Source organism: Salvelinus alpinus, chromosome 4 (genome assembly GCF_045679555.1).
Source record: "Salvelinus alpinus chromosome 4, SLU_Salpinus.1, whole genome shotgun sequence".
NCBI classification, from domain to species: Eukaryota; Metazoa; Chordata; class Actinopteri; order Salmoniformes; family Salmonidae; genus Salvelinus; species Salvelinus alpinus.
In genome coordinates, this window is record NC_092089.1 from 96,502,161 (window position 1) to 96,528,640 (window position 26,480).

Consider the following 26,480-nt stretch of genomic DNA (forward strand, 5'->3'; position numbering starts at 1 on the left):
ATCTATAGGGCAGCAGCCTCTAAGGTACAGGGTTGAGTAACCGGCTAGTATAGTAATGGCTATTTAAACAGTCTGATGGCCTTGAGATAGAAGCTGTTTTTTAGTCTCTCGGTCCCAGCTGTGATGCACCTATACTGACCTCGCCTTCTGGATGGTAGCGGGGTGAACAGGCTGTGGCTCGGGTGGTTGATGGTCTTTATGATATCTTTGGCCTTCCTGTAGCATTGGGTGGTGTAGGTGTCCTGGAGGGCAGGTAGTTTGCCCCCAGTGATGCGTTGGGCAGATCGCACCACCCTCTGGAGAGCCCTGCGGTTGCGGACGGTGCAGTTGCCGTACCGGGCGGGGATACAGTCCGACAGGATGCTCTCAATTGTGCATCTGAAAGTTTGTGAGAGTCTTAGGGACCAAGTCAAATTTCTTCAGCCTCCTGAGGTGCTGTTGTGCCTTCAACACACTGTCTGTCTGGGTGGACCATTTCAGATCGTCAGTGATGTGAATGTTTTGTCATATGTCTATTCTACAGTGATATTCAATAGGCTACATCTGTCGGTACAAACTTTGATTGAGAAATTATGACGTCATAAATGGTGTACGCTCCTCACCCCACAAAAAAAATGTGCACTACACCAGTTCCCGGGGTATAATTAATGTCCAAATAAAGTTCACACTGCCAACTGTTCTCTCTCCCCTTCACAGTGTATGTGGCTGGGCTACCCGGGGACCAGCGGAGCTCCCTTCATGGACTACATTGTGTCAGACAAGGAGACGTCCCCCTTCGAGGTGGCAGAGCAGTACTCTGAGAAACTAGCCTACATGCCACACACCTTCTTCATTGGAGACCACGCTAACATGTTCCCCCACCTCAAGGTGAGATTCCCGTTTATCCAGTAAACAAAGGTTTGTTGACGTGTGGCTTGATTGAACCATATTATGCAGCTAATGTACAATGATTGGTGGAAATTGCAAGCCCTCTTGTTCTGCTGTAATGGATCAGTTTTCTGCGTTAATTTTGCGTTTTTAATGTTTTGTGTGGAAATCTTATTTGCATAATATTTTTAAGGTAGAGATGTTTTGCTTTTTGCATTGGATGCGTCTCAATCCACCGCAACCGCCTGTTTCGCACTTCCGTATCGGTGATGGAAGGCGACCGAGCTAGAGCGGTGTTTGTCAGACCATGAGACGTCCCAAAAAATCGGTCTTATCACAAAATCGTCTAGCGTCCGAATAGTTTGGGCTACACACTAATATGACCCCTCTGTGGTGACACTCATTAACACATACATGTTGGTTGTTTTGCTCTAGGATGCTCACAGGCCTCACAAAACTCGTCTGATGGGGGCCCCCCCCCGTGTTAGGTTCGAATTTTTCAGAGTTAATAACTCAAGGACACTAGAGAAGCTTAACCAAGTTGAATTATTCCCAAAGGGTCGACAAAGCTGTAATTCAGACAAAGACATGTTTCCACCACTACAAGTATATAAACGTCAATTTAGACACTCCTCTTTCTCTCCAAACCTTACATTTTATGGTTCCACGGGAAGAGGGTAATTGGGTAATGATCTGACCTCAACCCCTCCTTGAACTAATCCACAGATGTCCATCCGCTTCCCTTATAGCAATCCTGGGACCACCTCCCGTCCATCCAACACATTCCAAAGCCATCTGTCTTTCTACAGAGAACCATTAACGTCTGATGTAAAAACCAGTCTCTTCCACTCCTTTATATACTATGCTTCTGATCTATCGTGTCTCTGGTATATCAATGTTCAAAGTTTACCCCGACTCCAACACCCGGTACCAGTTGAAAAAATAAATGGAAGTATAATATATTATAATAATATTATTATTATTATTATTATATATATATTAAGTATATATGGAGACTGTTTAGTGACAAAAAATAAGGGGTTAAATACATGTATAAAACTGAAACTAAGCTCCATGTACGGAATCTGCTATTAAATGTGTTTGTATGGGCTAAATTAAGGCCAAATTAATAAAAGATTATAAATATTTTTTGGTACTTCACAGGGTCTTTTAAAATTTCAAATCACATAGTGAGTCGATCCTATGACCTTCTTTAAACAATTCCATAGAGCTTAGTAGAACCCCCTCCCCTGGCTTAGACTGTTTAGTGACGAAAATAAGGGGTTATTTGTCTGTCCTGTATATCTCAGAACAAACTTCGTTTTGATTTTGTTTGTCCATCGTCCTATGTAGTGAATCTGTTATTCAATGCGTTTGTATGGGCAAATTTTTTGTTAGCATTTAGCTAACTGGCTATGTGATGTCGCTATTAGTTTGTGGTAATGTTTGCAAAATGGGCTATTCTTGCCTTTTTTAGCTCACCCTGGTGTGCTATGCCGGTAATACCGTAATTCGCGGGATGAGAGAAGGACGGTATGAAGATGTAAACATCTAGATACTGCCCATCCTAGCTGCTATTTGTTTATAGAAAGCAGTTCTCTAGAAACTCCCATACTACCTCACTTCTTTATTGGAAACCCAGACACCATCAGACTCGCTCTTGTTAGCAGTTGATGTTATTCTTCACTAAAACAGACCCCAAAGCAAATCAGGGAGAGAGAGATTGATTTGTTCTCTTTGAATATAACTTAGTAGTTATGCTGGGAAGTAGATGGTCGATGTTCATTCTTCCCTGTCCTCAATGATTCTCCACAGAACAAAGTGACAGGATGTAATTCATAACCCCTAGCCTGTGGTTGACCAATTTAGAATTCCTTGCAGTAAAATTGGGCCAATGACCAAATAACAAGTATCCTGTTTCAGGCTCAATGTATAGAACATTCGAACCAATGAAAACTTTCCACATGTAGCGATGAGTCCAGGACTGAAACCCTTACACAGATTCTAACTAGATGTTGAACTGAAAAACAACTATTTCCATTGACTGTTAATTCCCTATTAACCTCTAGTCCTCTGCATTGTGTATTATCTTAAAATATTCTTACTCTCAAGACTTTCTGGTTCTAGAGGTTCCTCTGGTCTCAGAGTCTGGGAAGATTGTTTTGTTATTGTGACCCTAGTGCATGGAATGACCTGCAGGCCACTGAGTCTTCACTGTCTGGTCTTGAAGAGTCAGTTCGGGACTTTTATGAGGAATGTGGTGGAGAACTGCACTTGTTTTGATTGATGTGAAACGTTACGCCTCTTTTGAATTAGATTTGTTGAAATGTGAAAGAGTAAATTAAGTGTTTTGAGACTGATCCTGTTGATTAATTGTTCCCAGGGGACTCTTGAAAATGAGACCCTGGAGAGAGAAAAATATATATTTTTAAAATTGCCTTGATCTGAAAGAAAAAAGGCAAGCTTTGATGAATGAAAATGTCTGCTTTTTAGATCTACGACCCTGACTTGGTTTCTTAGAACGACACTTGACATGCAGATCACCTCCAGTGTTCTTGTGATGTTTTCTTCAACAGAAAAAGGCGGTGATTGACTTCAAGTCAAACGGCCACATCTTTGACAACCGCATCGTTCTGAATGGCATCGACCTCAAGGCCTTCCTGGACAGCCTGCCTGACGTTAAGGTGGTCAAGGTGAGACAGGGACATGGTGAATAGCCCTAACCCTTCCTGGACAGCCTGCCTGACGTTAAGGTGGTCAAGGTGAGACAGGGACATGGTGAATAGCCCTAACCCTTCCTGGACAGCCTGCCTGACGTTAAGGTGGTCAAGGTGAGACAGGGACATGGTGAATAGCCCTAACCCTTCCTTGACAGCCTGCCTGACGTTAAGGTGATCAAGGTGAGACAGTGACATGGTGAATAGCCTTAACCCTTCCTGGACAGCCTGCCTGACGTCAAGGTGAGACAGGGACATGGTGAATAGCCCTAAGGTGGGACTGTGGGAATATTCTGTGACCATATTTCCATTTGACTAGGACCCATCAACGAGAGCTACCCCCATTGTCTGTTCCTGTTCTTCAATTTGAACTGTGAAGAGTTTAAAAAATGTTATTTTTTTGCCCCCTTTTATCCTCCTGAAAATAAGAGGAAAATGCTTTGTAAATCACTCCTTCCTTCCTTCCTTTTTGTCTCCTCCTCTCCAGATGAGGTGTGCCAGTGGGGACAGTGGAGTAGCAGAAACCAACGGGGCTTTGTCCATGCCTGTCATCCCCATGAACACAGCAGCTGAGGCCATCATCAACATGATCAACCAGGGACAGATACAGGTCACCATCAACGGATTCACCGTCAGCAACGGACTGGCCACTACACAGGTACTGGGGGGGGTGTGCACTGATACCACTACACTTGGGGGGGGGGGGGATATGCACTGATACCACTACACTGGCGGGGGGGGGGGAGATGCACTGATACCACTACACTGGGGGGGGATGCACTGATACCACTACACTGGGGGGGGGGGGGGGGAGATGCACTGAAACCACTACACTGGGGGGGGATGCACTGATACCACTACACTGGGGGGGGGGGGGGGAGATGCACTGATACCACTACACTGGGGGGGGGGGGGATGCACTGATACCACTACACTGGGGGGGGGGGGGGGCACTGATACCACTACACTGGAGGGGGGGGGGGGCACTGATACCACTACACTGGGGGGGGTGGGGGGGGGGGGTGCACTGATACCACTACACTGGGGGGGGGGGGGGGGGGGCACTGATACCACTACACTGGAGGGGGGGGGGGGAGATGCACTGATACCACTACACTGGGGGGGGGGGGGGAGATGCACTGATACCACTACACTGGGGGGGGGGGGGACTGATACCACTACACTGGAGGGGGGGGGGGGAGATGCACTGATACCACTACACTGGGGGGGGGGCACTGATACCACTACACTGGAGGGGGGGGGGAGATGCACTGATACCACTACACTGGAGGGGGGACACACACACACTGATACCACTACACTGGAGGGGGGGGGAGATGCACTGATACCACTACACTGGAGGGGGGGGGGGGAGATGCACTGATACCACTACACTGGAGGGGGGACACACACACTGATACCACTACACACAGGAAGTGGATAAGAATGAATAGCAAGTTATTTTGCTGGTTGAATAAAGCACCTGTATGGTTGACCTTTTGATCCCAGCCATGTGACATGACTAGGGTCTGTAGTGTTACATCTCCTGTAAACTGTGTGTTTTCAGATACTTCAAGGGGAGATGGTTGTAGTGTCAGGGTCTGTAGTGCTCCAGGTATGACACAGACAGGCTAGTACTGGAGAAAGACATCGGGTCACTTGCATGTCTACTTTTGGGATTTGACACCTGGGGAAATGGTTCCAGTACTGTAGTCTGTTTTCTCAGCTCTGAGACCGAACAGGGGTGTAAGGGAAACACTGTCACTATGCACTGGCCTCTCCTCTGACCCCCTCTTCCTCGCCTCTGACCCCCTCTTCCTCGCCTCTGACCCCCTCTTCCTCTCCTCTGACCCCCTCTTCCTCTCCTCTGACCCCCTCTTCCTCTCTCTGACCCCCTCTTCCTCTCCTCTGACCTCCTCTTCCTCTCCTCTGACCCCCTCTTCCTCGCCTCTGACCCCCTCTTCCTCGCCTCTGACCCCCTCTTCCTCGCCTCTGACCCCCTCTTCCTCTCCTCTGACCCCCTCTTCCTCTCCTCTGACCCCCTCTTCCTCTCCTCTGACCCCCTCTTCCTCTCTCTGACCCCCTCTTCCTCTCCTCTGACCCCCTCTTCCTCTCCTCTGACCCCCTCTTCCTCGCCTCTGACCCCCTCTTCCTCGCCTCTGACCCCCTCTTCCTCGCCTCTGACCCCCTCTTCCTCGCCTCTGACCCCCTCTTCCTCGCCTCTGACCCCCTCTTCCTCGCCTCTGACCCCCTCTTCCTCTCCTCTGACCCCCTCTTCCTCGCCTCTGACCCCCTCTTCCTCTCCTCTGACCCCCTCTTCCTCTCTCTGCCCCCCCCCCGCCTCCTTTCTCTCTGGTCATAAATATCTCCGTCGTAACCACTGCCTTGCCCTCCATATCAGATCAACAACAAGGCGGCTACAGGAGAAGAGGTGCCTCGTACCATCGTGGTGACAACCCGCTCCCAGTACGGCCTGCCTGAAGACTCCATCGTCTACTGCAACTTCAACCAGCTCTACAAGATCGACCCTCCCACCTTGCAGATGTGGGCCAATGTAAGCACCAAGCTAGAAAACACTGTTCAAATCATCCTGTTGTCTGAGGTCTTCATGTTTCTTCAGGGATTCCTCTTTTCCCTGACTCTCAGGGTGAAATGACATCTTAGTCCCTATGTGATAGTGTGTTAGCTTTGACTAGACCCTATGCTCTGGTCAACAGTAGTACACTATATAGGGAATATGGACTCTGGTCAACAGTAGTACACTATATAGGGAATATGGACTCTGGTCAACAGTAGTACACTATATATGGACTCTGGTCAACAGTAGTACACTATATAGGGGATATGGACTCTGGTCAACAGTAGTACACTATATAGGGAATATGGACTCTGGTCAACAGTAGTACACTATATATGGACTCTGGTCAACAGTAGTACACTATATAGGGAGTATGGACTCTGGTCAACAGTAGTACACTATATAGGGTCCCTGGTCAACAGTAGTACACTATATAGGGGATATGGACTCTGGTCAACAGTAGTACACTATATAGGCAGTATGGACTCTGGTCAACAGTAGTACACTATATAGGGAATATGGACTCTGGTCAACAGTAGTGCCATTTCAGACAGGATATGGACTCTGGTCAACAGTAGTACACTATATAGGGAATATGTACTCTGGTCAACAGTAGTACACTATATAGGCAGTATGGACTCTGGTCAACAGTAGTACACTATATAGGGAATATGGACTCTGGTCAACAGTAGTACACTATATAGGGAATATGGACTCTGGTCAACAGTAGTGCCATTTCAGACACACAGCAACTATTACTGCCCATCTCTCCTGTAGATCCTGAAGCGTGTTCCCAACAGTGTTCTGTGGTTGCTGCGTTTCCCTGCGGTGGGCGAGCCCAACATCCAGCAGTACGCCCAGAACTTCGGCCTGCCCGGCTCCCGCATCATTTTCTCTCCCGTGGCGCCCAAGGAGGAGCACGTGAGACGGGGCCAGCTAGCTGACGTGTGTCTGGACACGCCACTCTGTAACGGACACACCACCGGCATGGACGTCCTCTGGGCCGGGACACCTATGGTTACCATGCCAGGTGAGACAGAGCGAATGATCGCAGGACAGATGTTTGCACTCGTTCACTAGTCTCCACAAATCAAAGAGTTGGGTTGGTGTTGACATGGGCTGGAGGGAGTTTCTATGTCCCAGTCATTTCCTTTCTAATCTGTGATGGGAACAAATGCACACTACAGAGAAAGGAGAGATAATTGGGATGAACGGTTCTGTGTGCTGTAGTAACGGTGGAGGGTGAACGACAGGTCGGTCTTTCAATGTCACGTGTGTCCTTAAAGGTGAAACCCTGGCCTCACGCGTGGCAGCCTCTCAGCTACAGTGTCTGGGCTGTCCTGAGCTCATCGCCCACACCAGACAGGAATATGAGGACGTGGCTGTCAAACTAGGCTGTGACATGGAATAGTAAGAACCTCTGACTAACACACACACTCCAGATAGCTCTGTCTCAATCTCCCTCCCTCTCTTCACACTCGTTCTGCCTCCCCCTCTTCTCACACTCGTTCTGCCTCCCTCTCTTCTCACACTCGTTCTGCCTCCCTCTCTTCTCACACTCGTTCTGCCTCCCTCTCTTCTCACACTCGTTCTGCCTCCCTCTCTTCTCACACTCGTTCTGCCTCCCTCTCTTCTCACACTCGTTCTGCCTCCCTCTCTTCTCACACTCGTTCTGCCTCCCTCTCTTCTCACACTCGTTCTGCCTCCCTCTCTTCTCACACTCGTTCTGCCTCCCTCTCTTCTCACACTCGTTCTGCCTCCCTCTCTTCTCACACTCGTTCTGCCTCCCTCTCTTCTCACACTCGTTCTGCCTCCCTCTCTTCTCACACTCGTTCTGCCTCCCTCTCTTCTCACACTCGTTCTGCCTCCCTCTCTTCTCACACTCGTTCTGCCTCCCTCTCTTCTCACACTCGTTCTGCCTCCCTCTCTTCTCACACTCGTTCTGCCTCCCTCTCTTCTCACACTCGTTCTGCCTCCCTCTCTTCTCACACTCGTTCTGCCTCCCTCTCTTCTCACACTCGTTCTGCCTCCCTCTCTTCTCACACTCGTTCTGCCTCCCTCTCTTCTCACACTCGTTCTGCCTCCCTCTCTTCTCACCATTGCTGTAACTGACCCGGTTCTCCCCCCAGTCTGAAGATGATCCGGTCCCGTGTGTGGAAGCAGCGTATCTGCAGCCCTCTGTTCAACACCAAGCAGTACACTATGGATCTGGAGAAGCTCTACCTGCAGATGTGGGAGCGTCACGCCAGCGGAGGCAAGCCAGACCACCTGGTCAAACTGCAGCCCGTCGAGAGCAGTGAGAGCGCCTGAAATCCCAGACCCAGGGTGCGTCCCAAATGGCACCCTATTCTCTATATAGTACACTGCCTATGACCGAGGCCCGAGACAAAGGTAGTGCACTACAAAAAGGAACATGGTGCTATATGGGACGCTACCACCCGAACCAGATGTCCCATCGATCGATGCGCGTCACCCCACCCTGACCTCGAACCCCCAGACCTCTTAACTCCAGTCCCTCCAGAGCAGCAGAAGCATCTTGGCTTGAACTCTGACCCCCATTCGCCCCTAACCCACCACTCTGCCCCTCCTGCCCAAAGCCTAGCGCCTATCTGCTCCCCTTTAGCCCCCTTCATCCCTTCCCTCCCCTGTGACTTGGACTCTTGTCTGTTGTAGAGCCTGCAGGTGTATCTCCCTCTACCCCCTCCCTGCCATTCACCTCCTCCCTCGTCATCATATCCCATCCATGTCTGTTTCCCTGAGTCAGACTGAGCCAGAACCACTCTGCCCTTCACCTGAGACTCTTCCCCCAAACCACAGCATCCACGCTGGGTACGAGAGGAGGAACACCCCCTCTCCACCCCTCCCTCCCTCCATACAGCACCTAGAAGAGACTCCCCTTGGCTTTTTCACTTCCCTTCTTCTGTGTGTGTATATGGAACTCGTTAGGGGTTTGAGAGTCAGTCCCAAGCCTCCATGTAATAAGAGTACGAAGGGACTGTGTTGCACCGCAGTCTGAAGATCTAGTCACTCGTCTTGAACTAAAAACATTGAATCAGCTTAAACATTGTCTTTAGTTTGCAGCTGCTCTTGGTTTTTCTCATCTTATGCTATTGGTAACTCTGCCAGGATATGAGTACATATGAGTAGTTTCATTATCAGATTTCAGAGAGAAAGATCATAACCACTTCCTTCCCCCACCACCAAATGCCAACTTTTAAGGATTTTGTCATGTGTCAATGTAAGAAAACAAAAAAATAATCTTGACGGCTTTGTCCTCTTGTTCGATGTCACGCACTACGCTTGTTAAGACCAAACCGTATGGATAAACTGAACAGAGAGGAGTTTGTCAGTACGACCCCATTGGAAAGGCCCTGTATTTCTTTCACCCTTAGTTATGCTGCTCCTCTCCCCCACGCAATGATTGATTTGTATCACTCAAACCAGGAATGGCCATGGTAAGTATTTTCTGAGCAGTTTTAGTTCTGTACTCTTGTCTATGTTTTATTGAAGCTCTGTCTGGTATGCTGCAAGGCTCTGACTCCATTTCTGTTGAAATAAAGAAATAAGGCCAACCTCTTGGAATGTGTTGCTCATTTTGCTGCCTTAATCGGGGTAGTGTTGGAGCACATTCACCCATATTGCTTCCACCTTACAGATCTGTTTTTGTTTCTCTCAATTTGGTATAAAAAAAACTATTTAGAATTTTGTAAACTACACAAGACACAATGGGAACTGTGGCATTTTTCAAAGCGGTAAATAGATTTTCTAAATGTAACAGCCTGTAGTAGTGTAATAATTACAAAACACAGCAAATACATTCATCACAATAAAACTGCCTGCTAAACAAATAAAACCATATAAATACACGGACTCCCCTTCAAATTAGAGGATTTGACTTTTTCAGCAACACCCATTGCTGACGTGTACAATCGAGTACACCGCCATGCAATCTCCATAGACAAACATTGGCAGTAGAATGGCCTTTAATAAAGAGCTCGGTGACTTTCAACGTGGCACTGTCATAGGATGCCACTTTCCAACAAGTCAGTTCATATGGTTTATGCCCTGCTGGAACAGCCCCGGTCAACTGTAAGTGCTGTTATTGTGAAGTGGAAACGTCTAGGAGCAACAACGGCTCAGCTGTGAAGTGGTAGGCCACACAAGCTCACAGAACAGGACCGCCGAGTGCTATAGCGTGTGAAAAATATTTGGGGAATGCCAGGAGAACGCTATGTGCCCCAATGCATAGTGCCAACTAAAGTTTGGAGGAGGAATAATGTTCTGGGGCTGTTTTTCATGGTTCGGGCTAGGCCTCTTAGTACCAGTGAAGGGAAATCTTAATGCTACAGCATACAATGACATTCTAGATGATTCTGTGCTTCCAACTTTGGCAACAGTTTGGGGAATGCCCTTTCCTGTTTCAGCATGACAATGACCCCGGGCATAAAGCGAGGTCCATACAGAAGGGGTTTGTCGAAATCGGTGTGGAAGAACTTGACTGGCCTGGACAGAGCCCTGACCTCACCCCCAATGAACACCTTTGGGATGAATTGGAACGCAGACTGTGAGCCAGGCCTAATTGCCCAAAATCAGTGCCCGACCTCACTAATGCTCTTGTGTCTGAATGGAAGCAAGTCCCTGCAGTAATGCAGTAATGTTCCAACATCTAGTGGAAAACCTTCCCGGAAGAGTGGAGGCTGTTGCAACAAAGGGGGGAACCAACTCCATATTAATACCCATGATTTTGGAATGAGATGTTCAATGAACAGGTGTCCACATACTTCTGGTAGTGTATGTTTACTAATTCAAGTGAGCCAGTGTATTCGGACCCGCCTTGTTATTATGTTGAATGATTTCATGTTTATAGGCCTGCGAAACAAGATTCCCTGGTCTGATGAAACCAAGATTGAACTCTTTGACCCGAATGCCAAGCATCACATCTTGAGGAAACCTGGCACCATCCCTACGGTGAAGCGTGGTGGCAGCATCATACTGTGGGGAGGTTTTACAGCGGCAGGGACTGGGAGACTAGTCAGGATCGAGGGAAAGATAAATGGAGAAAAGTACAGAGATCCTTGATGACAACCTGCTCCAGAGGGCTCAGGACCTCAGACTGGGGGGAAGGTTCACCCTTCAACAAGACCACGACCCTAAGCACACAGCCAAGACAACGCAGGAGTGGCTTTGGGACAAGTCTCAATGTCCTTGATTGGCCCAGCCAGAGCCCGGACTTGAACCTGATAGAACATCTCTGGAGAGACCTGAAAATAGCTTTGCAGCAACGCTCCCCATCCAACCTGACAGAGCTTGAGAGGATCTGCAGAGAAGAATGGGAGAAACTCCCTAAATACAGGTGTGCCAAGCTTGTAGCGTCCTACCCAAGAAGACTCAAGGCTGTAATCACTGCCAGAGGTGCTTCAACAAAGTACTGAGTAAAGGGTCTGAATACTTATGTAAATGGGATATTTCCGTTTTTTTATTTGTAATACATTTTCTAAAATTTCTGCAATCCTGTTTTTGCTTTTTCATTATGGGGTATTGTGTGTAGATTGAGGAAAATACATAATCCATTTTAGAATAAGTCTGTAACGTAAGAAAATTTGGAAAAAGTGAATGAATGCACTAATTTCAGCTAATAGTTTTGAAGCTGGTACCCATTTTTTTTGTGTACTACATCATCCAATTGTGTACTACATCATCCAATTGTGTACTATTTCGTGTGATAAGTTACAAATCCAATTGTGCAATATGTTATGCTTAAGATCCTGGAGGGCATCTTCAAGTTAAAGTACATTGTGTGCACTACTTCATCACGCAGTGATTTTGATCTGCAACAAGTCTGTTTGATGGGACCACACCACTGGTGGGTAAATGCACATGTTTTCTTTATGCAAACTAGAATATTTGCATGGAAATATGTCGCCATGGAAACCTAGCTAATGTAATTTACATGTGGTGCTGCTTGTGGGATTTGCCCCCCTCCTCCCCTCTCACTGTGCTTCACACGGCCACAGTGATTCCGCATGTGGTCGCCGCACCTTGTCCCCCTCTTTCTGGAACAAGGGACATATATATATAGATAGCAGACGATTTAGTCAACTGAGCAATACCTAAATAGGCAAATCTATAACGCACATTGTAAAATTAAATCACGTTGGCAGAATACAACAAAGTTTATGGTAAATGTTTCACAAAGGGGCAATCTCCAGTTCAAACAATAACGCAGCACCCTGTCTGTTTTGGTGAGAAGCTGAGATCTGGTGCTGGAGAAACCACTCGTATTCAGACCGTGTTATGGATGCAGTGACTGACCATCCACATTAGTTTCAGTTCAGAGCTCATGACTGAAGCATTTCTAAGCTATATTCTACAAGAGTCTATAGGTACACAACTCATTTTAAAATTCCAAATAAATATATAGCAATAGAAGATTGCCGCATTAACAGCGATTTTGTACCACAATGCCAACCTTCATGTTATGGAGAAGGCTGTACTTTCTCCTTGTCCCATCACTTCTCTCAGCTCTTGATATGTTTGACCTTGATGGCTGTTTTACACTGAACAGGCTCAAAGGAACCCTTCATCACTGTGCCATGGCTGCAAATAGATACCACAGGAGATGGTATTTATATATTACTGCTATTTGATTGAACTAACAAACAAGCCTAATATGTGTGTATCCTGTGTCTAACCTACCATGTTGTCATCCTCATAGCCAGCAGTCTTGTGTTGGTAGAGCTCCATGTACGGAAGACCGTTGTGGTTGATCAGCGATGACGCACAGTGCTCACTAAATGCAGGTGCATTTTTTTAACAAGTTCCAGGATTCACAAGATACATGTACACCATTGAGAAATATATTGAAATTACACACACACACGCCTCAAAGTATTCTCTTTCAAGGCCTTTGACTCTGACCTGGCATAACCCTTTCTCCTCACTGTCAAATGAGAGCTTCGTATAACCCTACAGGAAACTGATCAACCAATCAACTATTACATGGCTTCAATAAGGCAATAAATCACAGGTAAGACATTCAGACAATACCATCTGAATTCCCATAAATGTGCACATTTCAATAATCAGTGTGAACCCTTGTCCAAAGGACATGAAATGAAACCATACAAACTATCCTCCCTGGGATGATTCACCAGTGTTGCAAATCTCCAAACAATCTGTTTGACAGCTGACTTCCAAAGCAGGAAGCGCCAGAATCCTCGCCCAACAGGACTCTTAAGTTAATTACACAAACTTTTACAATTTCAGTGGTTAAAGCAAAAAGAGAAAATTCCTTGACTGAAATTTAAGAACCACTGTCTGTGGCTAAGTTAACCTTCCCTTTCATCTAAGTCATGACCATCATATGTTTAAGGGAAAAGGGATCATTTGGTACATGTATTAAACTGTGAGTTTGACCAATTCCAGTGTCCTTGCTTGTAGAAGGACTGAGAAGCTGAGTTCTGGTGAATTTTTTAAAAGGACATTCTACTCTAAAATCAATGACAAAATGTCACCATCTGAAATATAATTTCCACCTCCAGAAATGGGCCCAAAAACATATTGGTAAAAACGATGTTTAAATTATTTTCAGATATTGGACTATGCATGGTCCGTCTATATTATCAGATGAGCCATTAGCAATAAGCATCAGCACCTGTAGCCAACTGATGAAGCATTTACCCCCATTGAACCAAACATCCTGATTGTTATTATAAATATATAAATTATTCACCAAAAAATGTTTTTCTATTTAAAAAAGTATTTAACTTCCCTTTTTTCCCCCTTTAAGAGCTCTGTTGCACCTAAACCATGCTTGAAACTCTGCATTTGTTAAACGATGCCACACGCAATTGAAGGAGTAGAGAAATAAACGTGGTAGCAATGTAAAACTAGGTTCTCCCTCTTAAGGGACAAAACTGCTTTTAAAAGTGTTTTTGCGAGATTGCATTAAGAATTGTTGTGCATTAACTGCTTGTCAGAGTACATGTTTCCCTCCTATGGCTCTCACAACTTGAATGCACCTCGAGAGGAATATTTATCTCACATAGAACACACAACAAGCAGACTAGATAAATAGGTCAACTATTCTACTATATGTTTGTCTGTTTTTCTTTTAATAAAATATTACATGGCAAAAACAGTAGCACTGGAAAGTTCCATCCTGAGTGATCAAGTTTAGGCTTTGAAATACTTTCCCAGCAGCTACAAACAGCTGTCTGAGTTAAGCGCTGTGCATTATAGAGACTATTTCATTCTGTTCATCTAAACATCAGAGTCATCAACAACCATGCCTGTTAGTTCAGTGCATTTTTATAGTGACAGAGTGTGATGAAGCTGCACACCCATCACACTCCATCTCATTCTCACTGTCGTCAGATGGATGTCCTCCTCTCCTCAGGATCCGCCTGCCCTCCTCATCCTTCACACGCAGCATTTCTACACGCACAGAGACAAAGAGAGAACATGATGCATCAAATATACTGAAGCCACGTCAGACTCACCAGGGTCCAGCCACTGTCAACCCAAAATCTTAGCCGTTACGTAGTGATCAAATCAAACTTTATTTCTCACATGCGCCGAATACAACAAGTGTAGACCTTACTGTGAAATGCTTACTTAAAAGCCCTTAACCAACAGTGCAGTTCAAGAAGAGTTAAGAAAATATTGACCAAATAAACTTGAGAAAAAAATAATAAAAAGTAACACCACATATCAATAACGAGGCTATATACAGGGGGTACCGGTACCGAGTCAGTGTGGAGGCTATATACAGGGAGTACCGGTACCGAGTCAGTGTGGAGGCTTTATACAGGGGGTACCGGTACCGAGTCAGTGTGCAGGGGTACAGGTTAGTTGAGGTCATTTGCACATGTAGGTAGGGGTGAAGTGACTATGTATAGATAACAAACAGATCCAAACCTCTTGATGAGGTCACTAGGTGTTGGGTTATGGTCAGATGCTTCAATATTGTAAATGAATAAAGGCACCCCCTCCTTTTGGTGAGGTGTGGTGGTTGCTTGGGCGCTGCCCATGCTAAAACTAACTATGGTCCAAATGCACCCTTCTCTATGGACTCAGGTAGCCAAGCGGTTCAGAGCATTGGGCCAGTAACTGAAAGGTCGCTAGTTTGAATCCCAGAGCTGGCTAGGTGAACAATCTGTTGATGTGCCCTTGAGCAATGCATTTAACCCTAACTGCCCTGTAAGTCGCTCTGGATAAGAGCGTCTGCAAAATGTAAATGGAGTCAACTGAGCGTGGAATGGACTCACCCGGAGCATGGACGTCACACTGCCTGAGTCTGCACTTCTGTCTGATCTTATTGGATCCTCCAAACTTCTTCATGTCTTTACAGAAATCACACTGAGCACATTCCTCAGTCCTCCTGCATGGCTCACACTTCCCACACATACGGATCGAACGCTTCTGCACACACATGGGAATCACATGGGAATCACACGGAAATCACACTACAGGGTGTTCTCTGTATATAAAATGATTGTGCAGGTCATACAAAAATAAAGATAGGATGGAAAAACACTGTGTAAACTTAGCCATGGCAAAATGCATAGAATTATAGGAAATTTTGTTTAAAAATGGCAACATTTTCTCTCGGCTCCATCTCAGAACGTATAGGATTGCAGGAAACTTCCTTTAAAACAACAAAATTATTTCCGCCGCCAAGATCAGGTCTCAAAAGTGTTCTTGCCCAGAGGCTGGAAAGAGGGGTTGGCATCTGCATTTACCCCAAACAACAAAATTCCTCAAATATACAAAAAGCGTGCTTCCTACACACCTTGGATTTACCCCTCCTGCCTCCAGCACTGGTATGGAACCTTTCTCCTTTCTTTGTCTGTTTTCTCTTTGATTCGAGTGTCTTAGACCCTGATTGTAGTCCTCCACTCTCCACCTCATCATCACTTTTCTTGTTTTCACTCTGAGCTGCAGAACAGTTTGGAGTTACTGCAGAGAGGGGCTGAGAGTCACTGGCTGGTTCTGATACTCTGTAGTCCTCTACATCAGGTTCTGTTTTTATCTCTTCAGTTGTGTAGGTGAGTAGAGAGTCCCTCTCTCTGTCCTCCACAGTTTGGGTTTGGTAAAGATGTGAGGGCTGAGATGGGTTCTCCTGATCACAGTCACTTTCCACACAGGGAGAAGTGAATATGGAGTCTTTGGTATCCAAGAGCCCTAGAAGCTGCTCTTCCTCCTGACTGGTAAGCAGTTCCTCTTTAATCAGTCTGGGCTCTGGGCCCTCATGAATCAGCCTGACTCGCCACTCTTGCTCACAGTCCTGCTGCTCGGTGGGAACATCCTCTTCAGATTTGAGGAAAGTGAGCTGCTGGGGATCTGATACAGAAACAATAGGAAATATAAAGTTGTTGATAATTCAATAGAGGATTTCAATCTAAAACTGAATTCAAAGTTATTTTCTCTGGTCCCTGAAACATGTAATTCAAATATGTAGAAAAAGCTAACGTTAGTTTGCTATTTTATCATTTCTGTTTTATTGGATTTAGAACCCGCTAGCTAAATGATTCAACAATACAATTGCAGCCATGAACAATTCTCTTTACAACATTAACTTGCTATCTTTTTTATGTATTTAAATTCAGCTAATACAGTAGCCAAGTAAAACTCAACTCCACGATGTACGTCACATCAACGTAGTTGAGGGGAGACGAAAGTGGGCGGAGTGTACCTCTGACTACATCGAGTTGCTGTCAGTTGATACGAAGAAAAATGTCGGTTGTAGGGCTGGGTGGGGTTCTGTATTTTACTACAGTGCATTCGGAAAGAATTCAGACCCCTTAACTTTTTCCACATTTTGTTACGTTACAGCCTTATTCTAAAATGGATCCTCCACCAAATGTCACAGTGTGTGATGATCTGGGGGTGCTTCAGCGAGGCTGGAATCTTCAAATCAAATCAAATCAAATTTTATTAGTCACATACACATGGTTAGCAGATGTTAATGCGAGTGTAGCGAAATGCTTGCTTCTAGTTCCGACAATGCAGTAATAACCAACAAGTAGTCTAACCTAACAATTCCACAACTACTACCTTATACACACACACAAGTGTAAAGGGATAAAGAATATGTACATAAAGATATATGAATGAGTGGTGGTACAGAACGGCATGGCAAGATGCAGTAGATGGTATAGAGTACGGTATATACATATGAGATGAGTACTGTAGGGTATGTAAACATAAAGTGGCATAGTTTAAAGTGGCTAGTGGTACATGTATTACATAAAGATGGCAAGATGCAGTAGATGATATAGAGTACAGTATATACATATGAGATGGGTAATGTAGGGTATGTAAACATTATATTAAGTGGCATTGTTTAAAGTGGCTAGTGGTACATTTTTACATAATTTCCATCAATTCCCATTTTTAAAGTGGCTGGAGTTGAGTCAGTATGTTGGCAGCGGCCGCTAAATGTTAGTGGTGGCTGTTTAACAGTCTGATGGCCTTGAGATAGAAGCTGTTTTTCAGTCTCTCGGTCCCTGCTTTGATGCACCTGTACTGACCTCGCCTTCTGGATGATAGCGGGGTGAACAGGCAGTGGCTTGGGTGGTTGTTGTCCTTGATGATCTTTATGGCCTTCCTGTGACATCGGGTGGTGTAGGTGTCCTGGAGGGCAGGTAGTTTGCCCCCGGTGATGCGTTCTGCAGACCTCACTACCCTCTGGAGAGCCTTACGGTTGTGGGCGGAGCAGTTGCCGTACCAGGCGGTGATACAGCCCGACAGGATGCTCTCGATTGTGCATCTGTAGAAGTTTGTGAGTGCTTTTGGTGACAAGCCAAATTTCTTCAGCCTCCTGAGGTTGAAGAGGCGCTGCTGCGCCTTCTTCACAACGCTGTCTGTGTGGGTGGACCAATTCAGTTTGTCCGTGATGTGTACACCGAGGAACTTAAAACTTTCCACCTTCTCCACTACTGACCCGTCGATGTGGATAGGGGGGTGCTCCCTCTGCTGTTTCCTGAAGTCCACAATCATCTCCTTTGTTTTGTTGACGTTGAGTGTGAGGTTATTTTCCTGACACCACACTCCGAGGGCCCTCACCTCCTCCCTGTAGGCCGTCTCGTCGTTGTTGGTAATCAAGCCTACCACTGTAGTGTCATCCGCAAACTTGATGATTGAGTTGGAGGCGTGCATGGCCACGCAGTCGTGGGTGAACAGGGAGTACAGGAGAGGGCTCAGAACGCACCCTTGTGGGGCCCCAGTGTTGAGGATCAGCGGGGTGGAGATGTTGTTACCTACCCTCACCACCTGGGGGCGGCCCGTCAGGAAGTCCAGGACCCAGTTGCACAGGGCGGGGTCGAGACCCAGGGTCTCGAGCTTGATGACGAGTTTGGAGGGTACTATGGTGTTAAATGCTGAGCTGTAATCGATGAACAGCATTCTCACATGGGTATTCCTCTTGTCCAGATGGGTTAGGGCAGTGTGCAGTGTGGTTGCGATTGCGTCGTCTGTGGACCTATTGGGTCGGTAAGCAAATTGGAGTGGGTCTAGGGTGTCCGGTAGGGTGGAGGTGATATGGTCCTTGACTAGTCTCTCAAAGCACTTCATGATGACGGAAGTGAGTGCTACGGGGCGGTAGTCGTTTAGCTCAGTTACCTTAGCTTTCTTGGGAACAGGAACAATGGTGGCCCTCTTGAAGCATGTGGGAACAGCAGACTGGGATAAGGATTGATTGAATATGTCCGTAAACACACCAGCCAGCTGGTCTGCGCATGCTCTGAGGACGCGGCTGGGAATGCCGTCTGGGCCTGCAGCCTTGCGAGGGTTAACACGTTTAAATGTTTTACTCACCTCGGCTGCAGTGAAGGAGAGCCCGCAGGTTTTGGTAGGGGGCCGTGTCAGTGGCACTGTATTGTCCTCAAAGCGGGCAAAAAAGTTGTTTAGCCTGTCTGGGAGCAAGACATCCTGGTCCGCGACGGGGCTGGTTTTCTTTTTGTAATCCGTGATTGACTGTAGACCCTGCCACATACCTCTTGTGTCTGAGCTGTTGAATTGCGACTCGATTTTGTCTCTGTACTGGGACTTAGCCTGTTTGATTGCCTTGCGGAGAGAATAGCTACACTGTTTGTATTCGGTCATGCTTCCGGTCACCTTGCCCTGGTTAAAAGCAGTGGTTCGCGCTTTCAGTTTCGCGCGAATGCTGCCGTCAATCCACGGTTTCTGGTTTGGGAATGTTTTAATCGTTGCTGTGGGTACGACATCGTCAATGCACTTCCTAATGAACTCGCTCACCGAATCAGCATATTCGTCAATATTGTTGTTGGACGCAATGCGGAACATATTCCAATCCGCGTGATCGAAGCAGTCTTGAAGCGTGGATTCAGATTGGTCGGACCAGCGTTGAACAGACCTGAGCGCGGGAGCTTGTTGTTTTAGTTTCTGTTTGTAGGCTGGAATCAACAAAATGGAGTCGTGGTCAGCTTTTCCGAAAGGGGGGCGGGGGAGGGCCTTATATGCGTCACGGAAATTAGTATAACAATGATCTAGGGTTTTTCCAGCCCTGGTAGCACAATCGATATGCTGATAGAATTTAGGGAGTTTTGTTTTTAGATTAGCCTTGTTAAAATCCATGAATCGGGCAGATTTGTCTTTGTGAAGGACGCATGAATCAAGCCACGTACAATGTTGTCCTGGAAGAAAAATTGCTTCCTTCTGATATGACAATGTTTCTACATTTCTGAGGATTGGTTTTTCCAGCAGGAACATTTTTGTTTCATTCTAGGGCCTAATTTGTTTTGGCCCATATCGTCCAGCCCAACGTGGCAGTGTGTAAATGATCTCAGATGAGTGCAGGAAATGTATAAAAATGCTTGAAATAATTGTTGGTTGAAGTTTGATTGAACAGTATAAAACAAATCAGAATGGAGAAAGAAAGCCCCATTTGAAATCACGTAGAATGTATGTGTTGCCAACTTAGGGTCATGTGCTACTCATAAAGCAAATGTGGAACTTTAACTATAAAAAATAAATACCGCCAATGTTAGAAAATGTATATGATATTTTGGCCATGTCGCCCAGTCCTACGGTGCGTGTATTTGATTCACGTTTTATTTAAAAGTATGGATTTCAGCAAACAAAGAACAGCATGCAACAACAGAGGACAAACATAGGTAGATGATATGGGTTTAAGTAGGCAGACCAAACCATTTCGGGGATTTCTGGTATATCAAAAATAAAATCAGCCGGAGCACGTTTTTGGACTCATTCATCAGTTTACCTCATTAAAGTACAATACCATTGGAAATGTATGTTGAACGTTCAATTTATAATCCTAAAATTTTAATTGAAAATTATGCCGTCGCTACTTCCTGTTGACAAGACATTTTGATAAATAGCCCAACGTCAAAACACAGTTTTAACGTGTCCAAATCAATAACCAATATGAAGGACAGTTCGTGATATATAGAAAAACTAAAACACAAAATGTACAATCTACAAACATGTGCAACAATAGTAATCATATTTATTGTATTTCTTTTTTTAAAAGCACCTTAAACCGCACACCGCCAAACACCCTGTTGTTGCAATAAATCACTGATATCTATAAGGGGGAAATCAGGTTGTATACGCTGCTACAACTAACAACAAAAAAACAAACATGGAAACTTGAGATATTTTTTAAATCACTGGCTAGAGAACAACCTACAGAACACAGTGAGCTACATTTTGGATAATGCATTTTGATTTGTGGGTTGCCATAACACTCATTTGTCAATAATTTATTTTGATTTCACGTTGAAATCAGTTACACGATTGGGGGGAGATGAGGTTGCACGTCCTGTTAAAACGAACACAGCTCAAAAACCACACTGGGATTAATGTGTATGTACATCACTGTTCAGAAGATAATTTGAAGAAGACACCTTGCTGCATTTTTATTCAAGTGGGTCGCCCATATGGTAAATGTAATCAGGTGCGCCTTATGGGGGGGATTTAGAACGATTCTCAGGGCCTGTGACTGACAGGGGCCCAAAACAATTATTAGAACATGAGGTACATTTTTTTCAATATTAAATGATTAACCTATCATCATTAATATAATATTTTATTTACAATGTACTAATAAAAACGAACGGTTTCTTTTCTTGTTTTTGGCAAAAAGTAAACATCCAGAGAGCCTCTGTATTACCCCCCTCCCTCTCTATTTACATGAAATGGTTCGGTCCTGCCCCAAACCAGGCGCGAACTGCACTTGCTAGCAGTGAATTGCAAGTGAGGAGTGCCAGTGGAGCATTATATCTCAGCTTCCTAAAGAAAAATCTGGCTTCCAAAAACGAAAAGAAAGAGGAGAGAAAAGAAAGGGTAAAAGTATGTCACCCAACATTTCACAAAGGAAGGTGGGTGTAGTCCGTGAGTGGTAGAAATTAACCTGTTAACTTAGTCCATAGTGAAATAGGCTACTTTTACTCCCTTAACATTAGTTACTTAATATCTTCACAGAAAATTCTGAGTGTTTACATTTCGCTCCTCCTTTAGCCGACATTTAATCAATGCAGGCAAACTTTAAGCAAGCTATTCATACTAAATCAGTTGTCCCTGCCTGGTGCAGGCCCAACAGATGCAGCTTCAGGCTCAGCAGCCCTATCTCCCCATACCTATGAACCAGCCCTACTCCCAACTGAAGGAGGAGGTGAGCAGCATTGTGTTGAATGACATGTCAGTTGGCATAATTGCAGATACTGCAATGCATTGAGGACAGTAATGTGATTCTCCAGTCAGGAAATATATCACTTGACACAGAGGCAGCCAATATCAGAGCCTTAAAGGAAGAGATGCAGGCTCTTAGAGATGGGAGTCTCCTGTCTGAGGCAACACTGATTGCAACGTAAATGGATGCTGCACCTCAATTCAGAAAGGAATACAGCCGCCAGAGGAAAAGGAAGAGATTCCATGATGAGACCTCTCAAGAGGAGACGGCTCAGGACAGTGCAGCAATGGTGTTTCAGAACACAGTGTTTTTTACTGCTATGGACAACATCATAAGTGACTTGGACACTAGGTTCCACACCACTGCAAAAATTGTAGAATAATTTTCTGCTGTTCTGAAAGTTGGGCAGATTAGTGAGGATAAAGTCTCTTCTGTGTGCCAACCACTGATCATGAAGTATTCCAGAGATCTTACACCTGAGTTTCATAATGAAGTAAGACACCTGAACACTGTATATGCTGCCACTTCCCCTCCTAACTTACTCCCTCTTGGTCGCCTGAATGCAATTTGTAAGATGCAGCTGCAAAGCATTTTTGGAAACGTATATTTTGCACACTGCCTATAACTGTTGCTGGGTGGCGAGAGAAATCTAAAACCTAAAACCGATCAACTATTTGAGGTCCACTATGTCCCAGGACAGGCTTTGCAGTCTAACCATGCTGTCCATTGAAAGTCAGTTAGCTAGAAAGCTGGACTTCAACAACTTGATCAGTGACTTTGCTAGCAAGAAGGCTCGGCGCTGGGCTCTTGGTGAGTAATTACGCACATGATGCCCACAGGCTGAAAACACCATGGCATTGCGGTTGGTGATTCGTTAAGCCTCCCGACGAACAGTTCTTGTGCTGACCTTAGTCCCAGAGGCAGTTTGGAACTCGGTAGTGAGTGTTGCAACAGAGGAAAAACGATTTTTACTCGCTACACGCTTCAGCGGTCCCGTTCTTTGATCATGTATGGCCTGCGGTTGTTGATCCTAGACGCTTCCACTTCACAATAACAGCACTTACAGATAACCGGAGCAGATCTAACAGGGCCGAAATTTGAGGAACTGACTTGTTGGAAAGATTGCATCCTATGACAGTGCCACGTTAAAAGTTACTGAGCTCTTCAGTAAGGCCATTCTACTGCCAATGTTTGTCTATGTGGCTGTGTGCTCGATTTTATACACCTGTCAGCAACGGGATTACTGAAATAGTTTATACACTAATTTGAAGGTGTCCACATAATTGTGTATATGTAGTGTATATTTCACGGCGATTTAGATGGTACAATGCACCTTCAACTCCGGGGTCTACGTCCTGAACAAACCAGAGCATGTGACAAGATCAACTGTACAAAACCAAAGATATTGATAAGTTAAGCAATCAATCTTCCGTCATTATGATGACTAAACTTGTATACTAACACCACCAATATGAAGTAAAAGGGATGTGTAATTCCACTCAATAATTTTATGGGGTGAAAATGCAAGCTTGTGTAAGGTAGTAACAAACTGTCAACATTAGGGAAATTTGCGCGATATACAATAATTTGATATGGAAAAATAATGATACATGTCAATTTAGGATGATAGTATGTTGCCCACACAAACTATTGCAACAATGACATCCATTTTTCAGTCATTTAACCTTTAATGCTCTCAATCACAATTTAACCAGCGCTCTAAACTAGCCTCCATTCAGTCTGTGCAGCCTGAACGTTTATACTTCCCCAGTTAAATAATGTACATGTTTTAAGTATCGACTGCAGAGCGACTCGAGAGTCGGAGGTTCATTTCAAAAACTTCAGCCTGCACTCAACTCCGTGAAGGAGTTGAGATATTTGGCTAGCCAATACAGTAACTGGCTGTATCACCAAGTATCCAGGCTGTATCACAACCGGCAGTGACTGGGAGTCTCATAGGGCGGCGCAAAATTGGCCCAGCGTCGTCCGGTGATGGCCGTCATTGTAAATAAGAATATGTTCTTACCTGACTTGTCTAGTTAAATAAAGGTTAAATAAAATAAACAAAACTGGTCAACACAAACCTGCTCTGTATAACTTTATCTCTGGGTTAAAAAAAACAAAATCCAACAGCCTTCGCAGACGGTTATTCTCCTCCTTAGAACGGGAGATTTCTTCATATAACTCTACTACCGTTCTGTCGACCGCCACGGATATCTCTGCAACTGCCGCTGTTAGTCGTTCAGTAACATACACGTTCAGCAACTGTAGTTTAGACATTTTGACCGGAATGAAAGTCGACAAGTTGGTATTATTCTGTTACGCCTTTAACGTTACTTTTGACATATACGAAAAATACAATTGAGATAAATAGCGTGCAAATATTAGCTTCGTCCTCTCTGGCAAAACGCGTTTAAACGGTAACTCTCAACCCCAACTTCAGCCTTTACCCAATATACATATATATCAAAGCTTTCCGGTGAGAAATTGTGGGTGGGGTAATTCCTCATTCTACATGTCAGAGAGGTTTGTTCTACATACGGTATTTCTATCTGAACGTGGTCTAGATACCAACACTTTCTCCCTTTAAGCATATTCACCAGAGGTCCAGTAACGTTCACTGATAATAAAGTGTTGTACATCGTGAACAAATGCAGCTCTGGACAGTTAGCTCACAGTGGTAAGGCGCCAATTTCCTGACGTCTATCGCCACTTGCGGTGTAAAGAAATCGATGAATGATGGACTCACATTTATTGCGGTATTGTGTTCGGAAGAAAAGTGCACTCATCACCTTGAAAACAAAGATTCGATTCAACCCGTATTGCAGTATTTATGCAGTAGCTCCTTTTCCAATGGTCAAATTAACTCACAGATTGGTCCCGGGTACTGTATAAAGAAACGTTGAATTAGAACATTATGCGGAAATGTGCTACCTTTTTGAATTTTGTGTAAAGCCAGTAGTCTAGTCAAGGAAGCATCATGCAAAATATATTGGTACACTCCACTTACCAAGATTGTTGCCAAATATGGTGCTTGTTTCTATACGAAACCAGAAGGTGGTACCACCCAGCACATCTAGAAGGGAGCGCATTTCATACCGAACTTCTCCCTTGAGATGACGTGACTCTACATCACGATTGTTGAAAAGCTAGGGCAAAAGGAGCTAGATTTACGACTAAAATAGCCTACCAAAATATCACTTTTGCAAGGAAATGGCAAAATGACCATAATTGACGTGTTTTACTATAACTAAGCCTAGATGAGAACAAACAAGAAACCCACACACTGCTGCTAGTATCACTGCTCTTTATTTTTGATTTACGTATCGGCCTTCGTCCGGAGCTTTTGTAAGTGTTTATAATTTTCACTTTTATGTACACATTGCTCCACCCACATACGTTCCATGCATCGAATGCGGTTGGAGTCGGTGGAAAATAGGCAGGTGTTACCAAATATAACAATTTGAATTTCATAAGTATTCTAATAAAGTGTGTTCATAAAACGTGTTAATAAACACGCCTGTAAAACCACAATGAGGACATCGACCTATCAAGTAAGTTTTCATAAATCATTGGTTACAATGCAAGAAACAAGTCATCTGAAGCAGTGGCATTAATTCATGTTCACATTTACAACAGAACATGCATGAGCATTTCATCATGAACACCCTTTGGGCATAATGTCTGGAGGGTGAAAATCCCAAAACATTGTCTTTTGCTCAGATTATTATTTATATCACCTCCCCTGTCTGATATATTAACTTTCTCTATGCCACATAATCTAAAAGGGTAGAAATGTCATGTTTTAGGTCATTAAAATGTACTGCGACTGGATAATCCCTATCGTTTCTCCTGATTAAAAATGTTGTGTTCATTAATTCTCTGTTTGAGAGAACGAGAGATTTAACCTACATAACACAGCTCACATGGACATTTAATCGTGTAAATAACATGGGTGGTGGAGCACGTGATAACGTCATTTATTGCGAACCGTTTGCCTGTATGTGGGTGGCAGAAATATTCACACTTCATCATGTTGTTGCACTGTGCGCAACCTCAGCATTTAATATCTACCATTCTAAAGAGCCAGGCTCATTTTTTTTTGTGGCTGGCAGTTGGCATGGACCAATTTGTCGCGTAAATTGCGACCTCTCCTATATACTATAAGTGGTGGATTCTTACATTGAGCTGGCAAAGCTGGGTCGCAAATTAGCAAAATAATTTCCCCCCTGACCAACAGGCTCCGAGACAGCTTCTAGCACTAAGACCTCTGAATAGCAAAATACTCCAAGAACTGAGACGTCCGAACAGCTAATTAATGGCAGCCCACCCTCACCCACGGTCTATCTGACCACCCTCACCCACGGTCTATCTGCACTGACTACATGCCACTCACGGGTCTTTACCCACACACTCAAACACGCCTACACTCACCCACCACTTATGCTGCTGCTATATTGATCATTATTATAATTTCTGGTGCTACCAGTCACTGTTTCCTTAGCCCTGCATACTGTACATGTACATTTCACCTTAACCCCTCTGGTATCTCTGCACATTGTACATTTGGTACTGGCACGGACCCTGCATATAGCTTAATTTCTTATTTCTCGTGTTTATAAAAAACAACTTTATACTATTT

General features: G+C 44.8%; 2 protein-coding genes across 13 annotated transcripts in view; one reads left to right on the forward strand and one right to left on the reverse strand.

Moving 5' to 3' along the window:
• The window catches only part of LOC139574725 (UDP-N-acetylglucosamine--peptide N-acetylglucosaminyltransferase 110 kDa subunit), a 32,357-nt gene extending 22,623 nt beyond the window's left edge, over window positions 1–9,734 (forward strand). For 7 of the 11 annotated variants that reach the window (XM_071399559.1, XM_071399561.1, XM_071399560.1 and 4 more), the window contains 8 exons: window positions 697–867; window positions 3,444–3,560; window positions 4,072–4,242; window positions 5,152–5,199; window positions 5,986–6,138; window positions 6,940–7,192; window positions 7,449–7,572; window positions 8,292–9,734. In XM_071399559.1, the coding sequence (XP_071255660.1) occupies window positions 697–867; window positions 3,444–3,560; window positions 4,072–4,242; window positions 5,152–5,199; window positions 5,986–6,138; window positions 6,940–7,192; window positions 7,449–7,572; window positions 8,292–8,472 (1,218 nt within the window). In that variant the 3' untranslated portion in view covers window positions 8,473–9,734. The remainder of the gene's footprint in view (window positions 1–696; window positions 868–3,443; window positions 3,561–4,071; window positions 4,243–5,151; window positions 5,200–5,985; window positions 6,139–6,939; window positions 7,193–7,448; window positions 7,573–8,291) is intronic. The other 4 variants (XM_071399565.1, XM_071399566.1, XM_071399568.1 and 1 more) reach the window with 1 other exon arrangement.
• A 4,502-nt stretch (window positions 9,735–14,236) lies between these two features.
• LOC139574726 (histone-lysine N-methyltransferase 2B-like) lies at window positions 14,237–24,752 on the reverse strand. 2 transcript variants are annotated; one of them, XM_071399572.1, is made up of 4 exons: window positions 24,588–24,752; window positions 15,956–16,506; window positions 15,432–15,585; window positions 14,237–14,598 (listed from the first exon to the last, which is right to left on the reverse strand). In XM_071399572.1, exons 1-4 carry the CDS (start codon window positions 24,625–24,627, stop codon window positions 14,462–14,464), a joined length of 882 nt encoding a protein of 293 aa, XP_071255673.1. In that variant the 5' UTR covers window positions 24,628–24,752; the 3' UTR covers window positions 14,237–14,461. The 2 variants fall into 2 exon arrangements, with proteins under 2 accessions (XP_071255673.1, XP_071255672.1); XM_071399571.1 differs by lacking the exon at window positions 24,588–24,752 and adding an exon at window positions 23,923–24,309.
• Between the last annotated feature and the right edge of the window lie 1,728 nt (window positions 24,753–26,480).